The sequence below is a fragment of the Cherax quadricarinatus genome, chromosome 71, assembly GCF_038502225.1.
Source record: "Cherax quadricarinatus isolate ZL_2023a chromosome 71, ASM3850222v1, whole genome shotgun sequence".
Taxonomy (NCBI): domain Eukaryota; kingdom Metazoa; phylum Arthropoda; class Malacostraca; order Decapoda; family Parastacidae; genus Cherax; species Cherax quadricarinatus.
In genome coordinates this window covers 8220994-8239912 of record NC_091362.1, presented here as the reverse complement: position 1 = coordinate 8239912, position 18919 = coordinate 8220994, and the positions used below count along the sequence as shown (strand labels likewise).

The following is an 18919-nucleotide window of genomic DNA, read 5'->3' as shown; positions in this document are numbered from 1 at the left end:
GTGGGACTTGACTCCTGGAAATGGGAAGTACAATGCCTGCACTTTAAAGGAGGGGTTTGGGATATTGGCAGTTTGGAGGGATATGTTGTGTATCTTTATATGTGTATGCTTCTAAACTGTTGTATTCTGAGCACCTCTGCAAAAACAGTGATAATGTGCGAGTGTGGTGAAAGTGTTGAATGATGATGAAAGTATTTTCTTTTTGGAGATTTTGTTTCTTTTTTTTTGGGGGGGTCACCCTGCCTCGGTGGGAGACGGCCGACTTGTTGAAAAAAAAAAAAAAACTCCTTCACACTAGGGCCAAACACTTCGTTGAACCACTCTACAAAAATTTCCCTCGTGACCCATGCCTTACTATTAGATTTCCAAAACACACACAATTTACTCTTCATAACATTGTTTTTCCTGAACACACTGGGATTTTCAGAATGGTACACTAGTAATGGCTTCACTTTGAAATCCCCACTAGCATTAGCGCAGAACATTAGCGTCAGCCTGTCTTTCATAGGCTTATGTCCTGGCATTGCCTTTTCCTCTTGTGTAATGAAGGTCCTCTTTGGCATTTTCTTCCAAAAGAGGCCTGTTTCGTAACAATTGAACACTTGTTCAGGTTTCAGTCCTTCACTGTTTATGTACTCCTGGAATTCATGCACATATTTTTCAGCCGCCTTGTGGTCCGAACTGGCAGCCTCACCATGCCTTACCACACTGTGTATGCCAGTACGGTTCTTAAATCTCTCAAACCAGCCTTTGCTGGCCTTAAATTCACTCACTTCACCACTATTTGCAGGCAATTTCTTTACCAAATCTTCATGCAACTGCCTAGCCTTTTCACAAATAAACGAAGTCATAAGAGTATCTCCTGCTAATTGTTTCTCATTTATCCACACCAATAATAACTTCTCAACCTCTTCCAGTACTGGTGATCTCATTTTTGTCAGCATAGTTACTCCCTTTGCAACAACAGCATCCTTTATTTAATTTTTCTTGGCCACTATGGAACATAAGGTTGTGTAGGGTTTCTTATACATCCTGGACAGTTCGGCCACACTTGTACCACTTTCATATTGTCCAATGATGGTTTTCTTAAATTCAATCGTATTTCTCACCTACTTTACCACAGGCTTGGCACTAGAAGCTTTTTTTGGAGCCATGGTAGCTTATTTAGTACTTGCAAGCACTAAAATAAATGGAATATTATGAAATATTTCGCTGGAGCATGCGAGGGGACCTTCGCTCACTGGTAAACAATGCCAGACTGGCTGCCACCCTGGCCCACGCCGTGCATATGCGTCCCGGACGAACTACGACTCGCGAGTCAACCTACGAAAAGCGAGTCCATGTTTATACGAAAATACCCCTATGATTGGCGAATTTTAGGATTGCCGGGAACTAGGAAAAGCGGGGGACCACTTTGTCATTATGTAACAAGTGGTGGCCAAGTGGAGGCGGCCACAACCGCTCCCTCTTCGTTGTGGTAAACACTGCCATCTAGTGACGGCCTTTTGAAGCCGTCTATTATAATTGTTTTATGTAGTACATTATTATTATACAGTGGACCCTCACCTAACGATATTAATTGGTTCCCGAGAACGAATATCGTTAGGCGACTTTTTTATATATTTTATATATTTTATATATTTTATATATTTTATATATTTTCATATAGTCAGACTTGAGTCCTGGAAATGGGAAGTACAATGCCTGCACTTTAAAGGAGGGGTTTGGGATATTGGCAGTTTGGAGGGATATGTTGTGTATCTTTATACAGTGGACCCCCGCATACCGTACAATCCGCATACCGCTCACTTTTTTCGCAAAAATTTTGCCTCGCATACCGCCCAAAAACCCGTTCACCGCTCTTCGTCCGAGACGCGTCCAATGTGCGCCCTTAGCCAGCCTCACATGTTCCGCCGGTGGCATTGTTTACCAGCCAGCCTCCGCGGTAACATCCAAGCATACAATCGGAACATTTCGTATTATTACAGTGTTTTCGGTGATTTATCTGGAAAATAAGTGACCATGGGCCCCAAGAAAGCTTCTAGTGCCAACCCTACAGGAATAAGGGTGAGAATTACTATAGAGATGAAGAAAGAGGTCATTGATAAGTATGAAAGTGGAGTGCGTGTCGCCGACCTGGCCAGGTTGTACAAGAAACCCAAATCAACCATCGCTACTATTGTGGGCAACAGAAAGGCAATCAAGGAAGCTGTTCTTGCCAAAGGTTTAACTGTGTTTTCGAAACAGAGATCGCAAGTGATGGAAGATGTTGAGAGACACTTATTGGTGTGGATAAATGAAAAACAGGTAGCAGGAGATAGCGTCTCTCAAGCGATCATAAGCGAAAAGGCTAGGAAGTTGCATGAGGATTTAATTAAAAAAATGCCTGCAACTAGTGATGTGAGTGAATTTAAGGCCAGCAAAGGTTGGTTTGAGAGATTTAAGAAGCGTAGTGGCATACATAGTGTGATAAGGCATGGCGAGGCTGCCAGTTCGGACCACAAAGCAGCTGAAAAATATGTGCAGGAATTCAAGGAGTACATAGACAGTGAAGGACTGAAACCTGAACAAGTGTTTAATTGTGATGAAACAGGCCTGTTTTGGAAGAAAATGCCAAGCAGGACCTACATTACTGAGGAGGAAAAGGCACTCCCAGGACATAAGCCTATGAAAGACAGGCTTACTTGGTTGATGTGTTCCAATGCTACTGGTGATTGCAAAGTGAAGCCTTTATTAGTGTATCACCCTGAAACTCCCAGACCGTTCAGGCAAAAGAATGTCCTCAAGGAGAATTTGTGTGTGCTGTGGAGGGCAAACAGTAAGGCATGGGTCACTAGGGACTTTTTCTATGACTGGTTACACCATGCATTTGCCCCCAATGTGAAAGATTACCTAACTGAAAAGAAATTAGAACTTAAGTGCCTCCTGGTGTTAGACAATGCCCCTGGTCATCCTACAGACGTGGCAGAGCGACTTTATGGGGACATGAAATTCATTAAGGTGAAGTTTTTGCCTCCTAATACCACTCCTCTCCTGCAGCCCATGGACCAGCAGGTTATTGCAAACTTCAAAAAACTGTACACAAAAGCTCTGTTTGAAAGGTGCTTTGTAGTGACCTCAGAAACTCAACTGACTCTAAGAGAGTTTTGGAGAGAGCACTTTAATATCCTCAATTGTGTAAACCTTATAGGTAAGGCTTGGGAGGGAGTGACTAAGAAGACCTTGAACTCTGCTTGGAAGAAACTGTGGCCAGAATGTGTAGACAAAAGGGATTTTGAAGGGTTTGAGGCTAACCCTGAGAGGATTATGCCAGTTGAGGAATCCATTGTGGCATTGGGAAAGTCCTTGGGGTTGGAGGTTAGTGGGGATGATGTGGAAGAGTTGGTGGAGGAGGACAATGAAGAACTAACCACTGATGAGCTGATAGATCAACTTCAACAGCAAGAGGCCAGACCTGAGGAAACTGGTTCGAAGGAGGGGAGAGAGAAATTGAAGAAATTGCCTACTACAAAGATTAAGGAAATCTGTGCAAAGTGGCTTGAAGTGCAAACCTTCATGGATGAAAATCACCCTCACACAGCTATTGCAAGCCGTGCTGGTGATTATTACACTGACAATGTTGTGAAACACTTTAGGGAAGTCATAAAGGAACGAGAGGTACAGGCCACTATGGACAGATATGTTGTGCGAAAGAAGTCCAGTGACTCTGAAGCTGGTCCTAGTGGCATTAAAAGGAGGAGGGAAGTAACCCCAGATAAGGACTTGACACCTCAAGTCTTAATGGAAGGGGATTCCCCTTCTAAACACTAACGCTCTCTCTCCCCTCCTCCCATCCCATCAATCATCACCAGATCTTCAATAGAAGTAAGTGTCATGTAATTGTGCATGCCTTTTTCAGTTTGTGTGTATTAAAATTAACATTTCATGTGGTAAATTTTTTTTTTTCATACTTTTGGGTGTCTTGCACGGATTAATTTGATTTCCATTATTTCTTATGGGGAAAATTCATTCGCATACCGACCATTTCGCATAACAATCAGCCCTCTTGCACGGATTAAAGTCGCTATGCGGGGGTCCACTGTATGTGTATGCTTCTAAACTGTTGTATTCTGAGCACCTCTGCAAAAACAGTGATAATGTGAGAGTGTGGTGAAAGTGTTGAATGATGAAAGTATTTTCTTTTTGGGGATTTTCTTTCTTTTTTTTTTTTGGGTCACCCTGCCTCGGTGGGAGACGCCCGACTTGTTGAAAAAAAAAAAAATACTTTTTTAACGTTAGCCGAGGCAAAATGTTAGCATTAAAATGTATCATTAGGCGAATTTAATGTTATGCTATGTGTTCGTTAGGTGAGGGTCCACTGTATATGTATTATTATTATACATATATTATCATTATTATTATTGTATTGTATTATACATATTATTATTATACGTATTATTATTATACATATTATTATTCGTATTATTATTATTATTATTTTTTTTTTCCAACAAGTCGGCCGTCTCCCACCGAGGCAGGGTGACCCAAAAAAGAAAAAATCCCCAAAAAGAAAATACTTTCATCATTCAACACTTTCACCACACTTGCACATTATCACTGTTTTTGCAGAGGTGCTCAGAATACAACAGTTTAGAAGCATACACATATAAAGATACACAACATATCCCTCCAAACTGCCAATATCCCAAACCCCTCCTTTGAAGTGCAGGCATTGTACTTCCCATTTCCAGGACTCAAGTCCGACTATATGAAAATAACCGGTTTCCCTGAATCCCTTCACTAAATATTACCCTGCTCACACTCCAACAGATCGTCAGGTCCCAAGTACCATTCGTCTCCATTCACTCCTATCTAACACGCTCACGCACGCTTGCTGGAAGTCCAAGCCCCTTGCCCACAAAACCTCCTTTACCCCCTCTCTCCAACCTTTTCGAGGGCGACCCCTACCCCGCCTTCCTTCCCCTATAGATTTATATGCTTTCCATGTCATTCTACTTTGATCCATTCTCTCTAAATGACCAAACCACCTCAACAACCCCTCTTCTGCCCTCTGACTAATACTTTTATTAACTCCACACCTTTTCCTAATTTCCACACTCCGAATTTTCTGCATAATATTTACACCACACATTGCCCTTAAACAGGACATCTCCACTGCCTCCAACCATCTCCTCGCTGCTGCATTTACCACCCAAGCTTCACACCCATATAAGAGTGTTGGTACTACTATACTTTCATACATTCCCTTCTTTGCCTCTATAGATAACGTTTTTTGACTCCACATATACCTCAACGCACCACTCACCTTTTTTCCCTCATCAGTTCTATGATTAACCTCATCCTTCATAAATCCATCCGCCGACACGTCAACTCCCAAGTATCTGAAAACTTTCACTTCTTCCATACTCCTCCTCCCCAATTTGATATCCAATTTTTCTTTATCTAAATCATTTGACACCCTCATCACCTTACTCTTTTCTATGTTCACTTTCAACTTTCTACCTTTACACACATTCCCAAACTCATCAACTAACCTTTGCAATTTTTCTTTAGAATCTCCCATAAACACAGTATCATCAGAAAAAAGTAACTGTGTCAATTCCCATTTTGAATTTGATTCCCCAAAATTTAATCCCACCCCTCTCCCGAACACCCTAGCATTTACTTCCTTTACAACCCCATCTATAAATATATTAAACAACCATGGTGACACTACACATCCCTGTCTAAGACCTACTTTTACCGGGAAGTAGTCTCCCTCTCTTCTACACTCCCTAACCTGAGCCTCACTATCCTCATAAAAACTCTTTACAGCATTTAATAACTTACCACCTATTCCATATACTTGCAACATCTGCCACATTGCTCCTCTATCCACTCTATCATATGCCTTTTCTAAATCCATAAATGCAATAAAAACTTCCCTACCTTTATCTAAATACTGTTCACATATATGCTTTAATGTAAACACTTGATCTTCACATCCCCTACCCACTCTGAAACCTCCTTGCTCATCCGCAATCCTACATTCTGTCTTGCCTCTTAATTCTTTCCATAATAACCCTACCGTACACTTTACCTGGTATACTCACTAAACTTATTCCTCTATAATTTTTAGTCTCTCTTTTGTACCCCTTCCCTTTATATAAAGGAATTATACATGCTCTCCACGAATCCCTAGGTACCTTCCCCTGTTTCATACATTTTTTAACCCGTAAACGGTCCAAGCAGATCTACGTTCACATGTGTCGTGCTACAAAAGTAGATCTAAGTTTTTTTACACATTTTCAAATGTAGAAAAACAAAATGATCTACTTTTTTTTACATACAGTGGACCCTCAACCAGCGATATTAATCCGTTCCTGAGAGCTCATCGTTAATCGAAATAATCGTTAGTCAAGTTCATTTTCCCAATAAGAAATAATGGAAATCAAATTAATCCTTGCAAGACACCCCAAAGTATTGAAAAAAAAAAAAATTACCACATGAAATATTAATTTTAATACACACAAACTGAAGAAGACATGCGCAGTTACATGACACTTACCTTTATTGAAGATCTGGTGATGATTGATGGGATGGGAGGAGGAGAGACCGTTGATCTTCTTAGTGTTTAGAAGGGGAATCCCCTTCCATTAGCACTTGAGGTAGCAAGTCTTTTTCTGGGGTTACTTCCCTTGTTCTTTTAATGCCACTAGGACCAGCTTCAGAGTCACTGGACTTCTGTCGCACAACATATCTGTCAAGATACCTGTACCTCTCGTTCCTTTATGATATTCCTAAAGTGGTTCACAACATTGTCATTGTACAGGTTGCCAACACGGCTTGCAGTAGCTGTGTCAGTGTGATTTTCATCAAAAAAGGTTTGCACTTCAAGCCACTTTGCACACATTTCTTTAACCCTTAAACGGTCCAAACAGATCGACGTTCAAATTCGTAGTGCTACAAAAGTAGATCTACTTGTTTTTTTACATATTTTCAAATATAACAAAAAAAAATGTAGATAAGTTTTTTTTACACGTTTTCAAATGTAAAACAAAAAAGATCTACATTTTTTTACATACTTTCAGATGTTGAAAAAACGTATATATATGTTTGGACCATTTAAGAGTTAATCTTAGAAGTAGGCAACTTCTTCAATTTCTCTATCCCCTCCTCCGAAGCAGTTTCCTAAGGTCTGCCCTCTTGTTATTCAAGATGATCTAGCAGCTCATCAGTGGTTGGTTCTTCATTGTCCTCCACCAGCTCTTCCACATCCTCCCCACTAACCTCCAACCCCAAGGAATTCCTCAATGCCACAATGGATTCCTCAACTGGCATAGGATTCTCAGGGTTAGCCTCAAACCCTTCAAAATCCCTTTTGTCTACACATTCTGGCCACAGTGTTTTCCAAGCAGAGTTCAAGGTCCTCTTAGTCACTTCCTTCCAAGCCTTACCTATAATGTTTACACAATTGAGGATGGTAAAGTGATCTTTCCGAAACTCTCTTAGAGTCAGTTGAGTTTCTGAGGTCACTACAAAGCACCTTTCAAACATAGCTTTTGTGTACAGTTTCTTGAAGTTTGAAATGACCTGCTGGTCCATGGGCTGCAGGAGAGGAGTGGTATTAGGAGGCAAAAACTTCACCTTAATGAAGCTCATGTCCCTAGAAAGTCGCTCTGCCAAGTCTGAAGGATGACCAGGAGCATTGTCTAATACCAGGAGGCACTTAAGGTCTAATTTCTTTTCAATTAGGTAATTTTTCACATTGGGGGCAAATGCATGGTGTAACCAGTCATAGAAAAAGTTCCTAGTGACCCATGCCTTACTGTTTGCCCTCCACAGCACACACAAATTAGCCTTGAGGACATTGTTTTTCCTGAACACACTGGGAGTTTCAGAGTGATACACCAATAAAGGCTTCACTTTGCAATCACCACTAGCATTGGCACACATCAACAGAGTAAGCCTGTCTTTCATAGGCTTATGTCCTGGGAGTGCCTTTTCCTCCTGAGTTTTGTATGTCCTGCTTGGCATTTTCTTCCAAAACAGGCCTGTTTCGTCACAATTAAACACTTGTTCAGGTTTCAGTCCTTCACTGTCTATGTACTCCTTGAATTCCTGCACATATTTTTCAGCCGCTTTGTGGTCTGAACTGGCAGCCTCACCATGCCTTATCACACTATGAAAGCCACTACGCTTCTTAAATCTCTCAAACCAACCTTTGCTCGCCTTAAATTCACTCACATCACTAGTTGCTGACATTTTTTTAATAAAATCGTCATGCAACTTCCCAGCCTTTTCACATATGATCGCTTGAGAGATGCTATCTCCTGCTATCTGTTTCTCGTTTATCCACACCAATAAAAGTCTCTCAACATCTACCGCTTGCGATCTCAGTTTCAAAAACATAGTTGCACCTTTGGCAAGAACAGCTTCCTTGATTGCCGTTTTCTTGCCCACAATAGTAGCGATGGTTGATTGGGGTTTATTATACAATCTGACCAGCTCAGAGACACGCACTCCACTTTCATACTTAGCAATGATCTCTTTCTTCATCTCCATAGTAATTCTCACCCTTTTTGCTGTAGGGTTGGTACTAGAAGCTTTCTTGGGGCCCATGGTGACTTATTTTGCAGGTGCAATCACTACAAAGGCTGTGATAATATGAAATGTTCCAGTTGTATGTTTGGAAGCGACCGTGGTGCCTGGCTTGTGAACACTAGCACCCACGGGACAAGTGAAGCACGCTCAGGCCAAAGTGGACACGTCTCGTACGGAACGAATAGCGCTGGTTGGGTTTTTAAGCACTAGTTGAGGCAAATTTTTTGCGTTAAAATGTATCGCTAGTCAGATTTATTGTTAATCGATGTCATCGCTGGTTGAGGGCCCACTGTACTTTCAAATGTTGAAAAAACGCATATATACGTTTGGACCGTTTACGGGTTAAACAAAAATACCAACCACTCAAACACTGTATCCCCCCTGCTTTTAACATTTCTGTCATGCTCCCATTAGTTCCAGCTGCTTTACCCCCTTTCATTCTATGTAATGCCTCACGCACCTCCCCCACACTCACATCCTGCTCTTCTTCACTCCTAAAAGATGGTATACCTCCCTGGCCAGTGCATGAAATTAGCGTCTGTTTCTTCATCGACGTTTAAAAGTTCCTCAAAATATTCTTGCCATCTACCCAGTACCTCCATCTCCCCATCTACTAACTCCCCTACTCTGTTTTTAACTGACAAATCCATTTGTTCCCTAGGCTTTGTTAACTTGTTTATCTCGCTCCAAAATTTTTTCATCAAAATTTCTTGACAGTGCCTCTCCAATTCTATTATCTACTCTCCTGTTACTCTCTCACCACTCTCTTCACCTTTCTTTTACTCTCCATACACTCTTCTCTTCTTATAACACTTCTGCTTTGTAAAAACCTCTCATAAGCTACCTTTTTCTCTTTTATCACACCAACGCCCATGCCGGGGACTATCTAGATGGGAATTTCCCAAATTCCTTCTATCTTGTACCAACTGAGCCCACCGAAGTCACTGAGATTATAAAGTCACCTAAAAATAACTCGGGGGAACCTGTCTCATGTCCCACCATTATCGTAAGAGTGAGCGGCCCATGTCCTCTCGCATGCTATTTCATTACTTTTTAATAAGCCACTAGAAACTAGCACCTTCCCGAAACTACTCAAGACAGCAAGAGTTACACCAATACATAAAGGTGGTGACCCTACAGATGTAAACAACTATAGGCCAATATCAAACTTAGCATTGCTATCCAATATCTCCGAGAAACTCGTGCACAGGAGACTGTATTCATTTATAACGGAACAAAACATACTTAACCCCTGCCAATTTGGTTTCAGGAAAAATAAAAGCACTAATGATGCAATTGTAAAAATGCTAGATCAGCTTTACACAGCATTGGAAAATAAGGAATATCCACTAGGAATTTTTATTGACCTAAGAAAAGCTTTTGACACAGTAGACCACAGCATCCTACTCCACAAACTTGACCATTATGGTATAAGAGGCCATGCGCTTGCATATTTCAAATCCTACCTTACTAATAGATATCAGTATGTCACCATTAAAGCCACATCATTATCAACATGGCCACTTGATACTGGAGTTCCACAGGGAAGTGTCCTTGGACCCCTGCTCTTCTTCATTTACATCAATGATCTTCCAAACGTATCCCAACACCTGAAACCCATTCTCTTTGCTGACGACACGACTTATGTCATCTCTCACCCTAATCTTGCCACCCTCAACACCATTGTTAATGAAGAGCTGCCCAAAATATCAACTTGGATGACAGTCAATAAAATTAAACTTAACACAGACAAAACCTACTATATTATGTTTGGTAGCAGAGCAGGTGCTGCACAACTAAACATTAAGATTGACAGCACTCGAATTGCCTGACATAATGAGGGCAAATTCCTAGGCCTGTACCTCAACAAGAACCTGAATTTCAGCACCCATATCCAACACGTATCAAAAAAAGTATCCAAAACAGTTGGGATCCTCCCCAAGATACGATACTACGTGCCGCAAAATGCCCTTCTCACACTGTACCATTCACTCATTTATCCATACCTCACCTATGCTGTTTGTGCTTGGGGTTCAACTGCAGCAATATACCTAAAGCCAATAATAACTCAACAAAAAGCTGCAGTAAGAATAATCACTAAATACCATCCCTGGCAACACCCCCCCCCCCCACTCTTCATAGATCTAAAGTTACTCCCTGTTCAGAACATCCACACTTACTACTGTGCAATCTACATATACAGGACCTTAAATTCCAATATTAACCTTGACCTAAAATGCTTTCTTGATAGTTGTGACAGGACCCACAAGCATAACACCAGACACAAACATTACTACGACATTCCCCGTGTCCAACTAAACCTTTACAAAAATTCAATGTACGTCAAAGGCCCTAAAATCTGGAACACCCTACCTGAAAACTCTAGAACTGCAGATGCATTCATCACCTTCAAAACTACCGTTAGAAAACATCTTATCTCCCTGATACACCCCGTCAACTAACTACATAAAAACCACCTGGTGGTTCACGCTTACACTCACTCACTCGCCCATTTGACTATAAGCACAGAAATACGTATCTTAATCTTAAAATAATGATTCCTAATTAGTCACAAGTTTGCCTGTGATACTTCAATATAGAAACTGTATTGTGCCAAAACAAAAGCATTCACATTGCTAAACTCACAAACTAGTACTGCTAAACTCACAAACTAGTACAGTGGACCCCCGGTTAACGATATTTTTTCATTCCAGAAGTATGTTCAGGTGCCAGTACTGATCGAATTTGTTCCCATAAGGAATATTGAGAAGTAGATTAGTCCATTTCAGACCCCCAAACATACACGTACAAACGCACTTACATAAATACACTTACATAATTGGTCGCATTGGGAGGTGATCATTATGCGGGGGTCCACTGTATTTAGTCACTTAGTATTTAGTCAACTTGCTCCACAATTTGTAATAATTTAGGGTTACGAATTAATCTAAGTTTGCCCGAAATGCCTAGCCTTGCTAGGTGTTCTAGTGGCCCCCTCTGTAATTAGTATTTTATTACATGTAAACCACACAATAACCAAAATCTGTAAACCCTGCATTGTAATCCTTATAGAGAATAAACTTTGATTTGATTGATTTGATTTGATTTGATCATTCCACCAATCACTCCTCTTTCCTCCTGCACCCACCCTCCTATAACCACAAACTTCTGCACCACATTCTAATACTGCATTTTTAAAACTATTCCAACCCTCTTCAACCCCCCCTTCCCCACACACACACTATTCATACTTATAACTTGCTTAAAAAAAATTGCAACCATAACTAAGGTAATGGAAAATTTGTTGCAGCATTCCTAGCTGTAAATTAAAAAAAAATTATGATGTTTAACCCTTTGAGGGTCGACAGGCCCTCTCCGAGACTCGTTATCAGGGTCGGCCAAATTTAAAAAAAAATATATATATTTTTTTCTCATGAAAAGATAGAGAATCTTTTCCAAATCATAATGACACCAAAAATATGAAATTTGATGGAAAACTTACGGAATTATGCTCTCACAAAGTTAGCGGTCTTGGACGATGTTTACGGATCAGCGATTTTGCCCACTTTGAGCCCCATTTTCGGCCAGTTCCACTGTACTAGTCGACAAAAAACATGAATATTTCGCTAGAACTCCATTTTTTCTATTGAATGAGTGCAAGAAACCTCCCATTTACCAATTTCAACTATCTAGTAGAGTGGTCAGAATTTAGCAATTTTGCCAATTTCACACAAATTTTAAAAGATGCCAATTTCCGAATAGGGTCCAGAACAAACAAGAAATACATTCCTGGCACTAAAATGACATTTTCTCTGTTCATTAGTCACGTCTCAAGGCTCCACTTACAATCTTTTGCTTTCCACTTTGAATTTTTATTCTCACAAAAAATAGAAGATTTACTGTTATGCAGACTACTGCATTAGTGTAAAAAATGGTATGACTCATATTGGCGCACTTGCAAAAGAATATTAGACTCGCCAGTTGATGTGTATTGGACGCTTGGCCTGATTTGCTTACTTTTGAACTTTGGTAAAAATCGAACATTTCTGCTACTTTGAGCTCAATTTCAAGGTACTTTTCATTGTAAAACCAGTCAAAATCATCTCAATTTCTATGATATGCCTTCCATTCTATAAAATGAGACCAAGAAAACTAGAATGCAACAATAAATACCATACGAAAATACAGTGCAAAGTCGCTGTTTTATTCCAAAAAAACGGTCAGTTTTTTTTTTCTCATTATGCACTGTGTGCTGCAGGATTTTTTTTATACTGTGCACACTGACCACATAGACCCATTCTTTCATATGGAGGCCTACCAGCTTTCTCCCACTAGATTTGAGGGTGCTAGAATTTAGGCGTACTAGTACGTCAAAAACCCTGGGTCGTAAGCCATACTAGTACGTCCGAAACCCTCAAAGGGTTAAAAATGTCTTCTTTGAAAGTGTCCCTCTCTCATTGGTTAGTGATATTCAACTGTGTAATTTTTTTCAGGTTCAGCCCCTCATCTTCTATATAAAAGGCTTTTTGGGTGTTTATCATTAAAAATAGCTCATTTTTAAAATGACTATTTTTAACATTTGTGCAGTTGATTAATATTATTTACTTTGCAGACGAACAACAGTGAGGCAGAACTTAGGAAGGCCGGTGATGAAATCAAGCGACTTAGGGAGGAAATCAGTTCACTTCGTCAAGAAAACCTTCAGCTTAAGGTGCACTTTGCATTTGTATTAAACTTTGCAATAGCCTCCTTCCCCCACACCACTTGGAACCCTAATTTGTTCCTCATTATATTAGATAGAATGTTTGGAACTCAACCTATTTTTCTGTAATACCAGCTTTAGGCACATTCCTGTGATGCAATATGCCATAACACATTTCATTTACCTTTTTTTTTTTAACTTTGAAATTAGAAACATTGTATAATACAGTACTCACATGTGTCCCTCTTTCTCCAGTTTCCTCTATTCTATTTCTTTAACCTTTTCCCTCTTTCAGATTCTCGTTTCCATTTGCTCACTCTGACACAACACACATTATGTTTGCCTTCCCTTCCCCTCCTCCTCTGATAACAGTAAGGGGTATATGTTGTGAGGTATATGTTTGTAGGTAGTAGGTTGGTAGACAGCAACCACCCAGGGAAGTACTACCGTCCTGCCAGATGACTGTGAAACAGAAACCTGTAACTGTTTTGCATGATGGTAGGATCGCTGGTTTCTTTTTCTGTCTCATAAACACGCTAGATAACAGGGATATCTTGCTACTCCTACTTAAACTTTGGTCACACTTCACAGACATGCACGTGCATATATATATATACATACATCTAGGTTTTTCTCCTTTTTCTAAATAGCTCTTGTTCTTCTCTATTTCTTCTATTGTCCATGGGGAAGTGGAAAAGAATCTTTCCTCCGTAAGCCATGCGTGTCGTATGAGGCGACTAAAATGCCGGGAGCAATGGGCTAGTAACCCCTTCTCCTGTAGACATTTACTAAAAAAGAGAAGAAGAAAAACTTTATAAAACGGGGATGCTTGAATGTGCGTGGATGTAGTGCGGATGACAAGAAACAGATGATTGCTGATGTTATGAATGAAAAGAAGTTGGATGTCCTGGCCCTAAGCGAAACAAAGCTGAAGGGGGTAGGGGAGTTTCGGTGGGGGGAAATAAATGGGATTAAATCTGGAGTATCTGAGAGAGTTAGAGCAAAGGAAGGGGTAGCAGTAATGTTGAATGATCAGTTATGGAAGGAGAAAAGAGAATATGAATGTGTAAATTCAAGAATTATGTGGATTAAAGTAAAGGTTGGGTGCGAGAAGTGGGTCATAATAAGCGTGTATGCACCTGGAGAAGAGAGGAATGCAGAGGAGAGAGAGAGAGATTTTGGGAGATGTTAAGTGAATGTATAGGAGCCTTTGAACCAAGTGAGAGAGTAATTGTGGTAGGGGACCTGAATGCTAAAGTAGGAGAAACTTTTAGAGAGGGTGTGGTAGGTAAGTTTGGGGTGCCAGGTGTAAATGATAATGGGAGCCCTTTGATTGAACTTTGTATAGAAAGGGGTTTAGTTATAGGTAATACATATTTTAAGAAAAAGAGGATAAATAAGTATACAAGATATGATATAGGGCGAAATGACAGTAGTTTGTTGGATTATGTATTGGTAGATAAAAGACTGTTGAGTAGACTTCAGGATGTACATGTTTATAGAGGGGCCACAGATATATCAGATTACTTTCTAGTTGTAGCTACACTGAGAGTAAAAGGTAGATGGGATACAAGGAGAATAGAAGTATCAGGGAAGAGAGAGGTGAAGGTTTATAAACTAAAAGAGGAGACAGTTAGGGTAAGATATAAACAGATATTGGAGGATAGATGGGCTAATGAGAGCATAGGCAATGGGGTCGAAGAGGTATGGGGTAGGTTTAAAAATGTAGTGTTAGTGTGTTCAGCAGAAGTTTGTGGTTACAGGAAAGTGGGTGCAGGAGGGAAGAGGAGCGATTAGTGGAATGATGATGTAAAGAGAGTAGTAAGGGAGAAAAAGTTAGCATATGAGAAGTTTTTACAAAGTAGAAGTGATGCAAGGAGGGAAGAGTATATGGAGAAAAAGAGAGAGGTTAAGAGAGTGGTGAAGCAATGTAAAAAGAGAGCAAATGAGAGAGTGGGTGAGATGTTATCAACAAATTTTGTTGAAAATAAGAAAAAAGTTTTGGAGTGAGATTAACAAGTTAAGAAAGCCTAGAGAACAAATGGATTTGTCAGTTAAAAATAGGAGAGGAGAGTTATTAAATGGAGAGTTAGAGGTATTGGGAAGATGGAGGGAACATTTTGAGGAATTGTTAAATGTTGATGAAGATAGGGAAGCTGTGATTTCGTGTATAGGGCAAGGAGGAATAACATCTTGTAGGAATGAGGAAGAGCCAGTTGTGAGTGTGGGGGAAGTTCGTGAGGCAGTAGGTAAAATGAAAGGGGGTAAGGCAGCCAGGATTGATGGGATAAAGATAGAAATGTTAAAAGCAGGTGGGGATATAGTTTTGGAGTGGTTGGTGCAATTATTTAATAAATGTATGGAGGAGGGTAAGGTACCTAGGGATTGGCAGAGAGCATGCATAGTTCCTTTGTATAAAGGCAAAGGGGATAAAAGAGAGTGCAAAAATTATAGGGGGATAAGTCTGTTTAGTATACCTGGTAAAGTGCATGGTAGAGTTATTATTGAAAGAATTAAGAGTAAGACAGAGAATAGGATAGCAGATGAACAAGGAGGCTTTAGGAAAGGTAGGGGGTGTGTGGACCAGGTGTTTACAGTGAAACATATAAGTGAACAGTATTTAGATAAGGCTAAAGAGGTCTTTGTGGCATTTATGGATTTGGAAAAGGCATATGACAGGGTGGATAAGGGGGCAATGTGGCAGATGCTGCAGGTGTATGGTATAGGAGGTAGGTTACTGAAAGCAGTGAAGAGTTTTTACGAGGATAGTGAGGCTCAAGTTAGAGTATGTAGGAAAGAGGGAAATTATTTCCCAGTAAAAGTAGGCCTTAGACAAGGATGTGTGATGTCACCGTGGTTGTTTAATATATTTATAGATGGGGTTGTAAGAGAAGTAAATGCGAGGGTCTTGGCAAGAGGCGTGGAGTTAAAAGATAAAGAATCACACATAAAGTGGGAGTTGTCACAGTTGTTCTTTGGAGATTCTGAAGAGAAGTTGCAGAGATTGGTGGATGAATTTGGTAGGGTGTGCAAAAGAAGAAAATTAAAAGTGAATACAGGAAAGAGTAAGGTTATGAGGATAACAAAAAGATTAGGTGATGAAAGATTGGATATCAGATTGGAGGGAGAGAGTATGGAGGAGGTGAATGTATTCAGATATTTGGGAGTGGACGTGTCAGCGGATGGGTCTATGAAAGATGAGGTGAATCATAGAAATGATGAGCGGAAAAGGGTGAGTGGTGCACTTAGGAGTCTGTGGAGACAAAGAACTTTGTCCTTGGAGGCAAAGAGGGGAATGTATGAGAGTATAGTTTTACCAACGCTCTTATATGGGTGTGAAGCATGGGTGATGAATGTTGCAGCGAGGAGAAGGCTGGAGGCAGAGATGATGTCATGTCTGAGGGCAATGTGTGGTGTGAATATAATGCAGAGAATTCGTAGTTTGGAAGTTAGGAGGAGGTGCGAGATTACCAAAACTGTTGTCCAGAGGGCTGAGGAAGGGTTGTTGCGGTGGTTCGGACATGTAGAGATAATGGAGCGAAACAGAATGACTTCAAGAGTGTATCAGTCTGTAGTGGAAGGAAGGCGGGGTAGGGGTCAGCCTAGGAAAGGTTGGAGGGAGGGGGTAAAGGAGGTTTTATGTGCGAGGGGCTTGGACTACCAGCAGGCATGCGTGAGCGTGTTTGATAGGAGTGAATGGAGACAAATGGTTTTTAATACTTGACGTGCTGTTGGAGTGTGAGCAAAGTAACATTTATGAAGGGGTTCATGGAAACCGGCAGGCCGGACTTGAGTCCTGGAGATGGGAAGTACAGTGCCTGCACTCTGAAGGAGGGGTGTTAATGTTGCAGTTTAAAAACTGTAGTGTAAAGCACCCTTCTGGCAAGACAGTGATGGAGTGAATGATGGTGAAAGTTTTTCTTTTTCGGGCCACCCTGCCTTGGTGGGAATCGGCCAGTGTGATGATAAAAAAAAATAATAGTATATGTTGTGGGGATGGTGGGTAGGTTGTGAATACAGTAAGTTGAGCCATGGTACACAAGAAAAGAGGGTGTTACCTACTTATTTCTCTCCACCTCCCCACAGCCAGGGCCTTTCCCTAGGTTCCCAGGCAGCCCACCTGACACCCTGCCATCCTAACCATCCACCTGTCTGCCAACCACTAGGCTGCTCCACAGAAATGAAAATTGAAATTTTATTATCTTCCCCATATATTCCACTACAAGAGAAAACCTACCTTACTTTTACCCATAAAACAGGAAAAACCATTTAGTCCCTGTTCTTTTAAGAATTTCACAAATGCTCGCAAATCAAGCTAAATGCAGCAACAATAATGCAGCAGCAGCAACAACGACATCTATGAAGAAATGCTTAAGTTGTGTTCAAGGGTGACAGTATGATCATCACAATGATAACCTGTAGAAAAGAAATGTGCTTTTAGCAGAGACTTGAAAGCATGAACAATGTAGGCATTATATAATGAAAGGTTCTTTCTGGTAATTATTTCTATCCAACAGCATGAGGCTCAGTCTGTAAGGGTCCATGAACATTTTCAGAAACATTCCTGAGCCCAGTGTTAAGGTACAGGTGTATCAGCAAGAACAGCTTAACTCCATTCTTGCCTTGATAAGGAGCCAGTGGTGCTCATGGAAGAAGGAACTAGTGGGAACCCTACTTGCCAGCAAAAATAACAGTCTAGCTGCACAATTCACTAGTCCTTTTAGCAAGTTAGGCAAACCCACAAACCCAGCATTTGCAAAAATAAGTTAGAGATTAAACAAACTTGTGGATTTGGACCAAGCAACTCTGTTCATTAAGATATTTTCTGACTGCAGAGAGAGTATTAATATGAAAATGTCAGAATTTATCAATTTCGTTGATATGTCCAACAACCGACATATAAGAATCCAGGTAGAAGTTCTGATCTCTCACTGATCCCACAGACTGGAAACTGACAGTATCACAGGCACCAAAATCTCCAATCTGTTCTCTCCTGAGGTTTTGCATGACAGAATATTTCTTTTACTATCATTTAATTTGTTTTCTATTTGCCATCCTAGTCTGAGTATCCAGCAAGAGAGAACTAAAGCAGAGTTTTGAATCTTACACATTTTGAACCCAACTGCAGACTTGTACATCGTCAGCATAAAAATGCTGACGATACATAAACAATACCTGTCCAAGAACAGAGCCCTGAGGAATACCATAAGGCAAAGGATGCAGAATCATTGATTAGTATTTGATGGGAATGACCAGAAAGATATGCTTTTGGAAAAGAGAATTGATAAGCAATCCTATTGGCTACAGCCAAAAAGGATCACTTACCAGTACAGAAATACCTTGCATAGTACAGTGTTGAGCAATACAGGTTTTGATATAAAGCAACCCCCAAGTCTTAGGTGTCTTCTGGTGTTGCAAAATTTAAAAAAAAAATTTCTTATTCCTTATGAAATGATAATCTTTTTCCGATTGTAATGACACCAAAAAAAAAAAAAAAAAAATTGATGGAAAACTGATGGAATTACGCTCTCGCGAAGTTAGCGACCTCGGCGGTATTTACAGATCGGCGATTTCAACCACTTTGAGCCCTATTGTCGGCTAAGTCCATTGTTCCAGTCGACCAAACTCATAGCT

At 40.4% G+C, this 18919-nt stretch overlaps 1 protein-coding gene across 1 annotated transcript in view; it reads left to right on the top strand.

The window, feature by feature from the left end:
* The window catches only part of LOC128700401 (vesicle-associated membrane protein-associated protein B/C), a 132118-nt gene that overhangs the window by 94007 nt on the left and 19192 nt on the right, over window positions 1-18919 (top strand). Inside the window, exon 5 of the mRNA XM_053793607.2 lies at window positions 13196-13294. Coding sequence (XP_053649582.1) covers window positions 13196-13294 — 99 coding nt within the window. The remainder of the gene's footprint in view (window positions 1-13195; window positions 13295-18919) is intronic.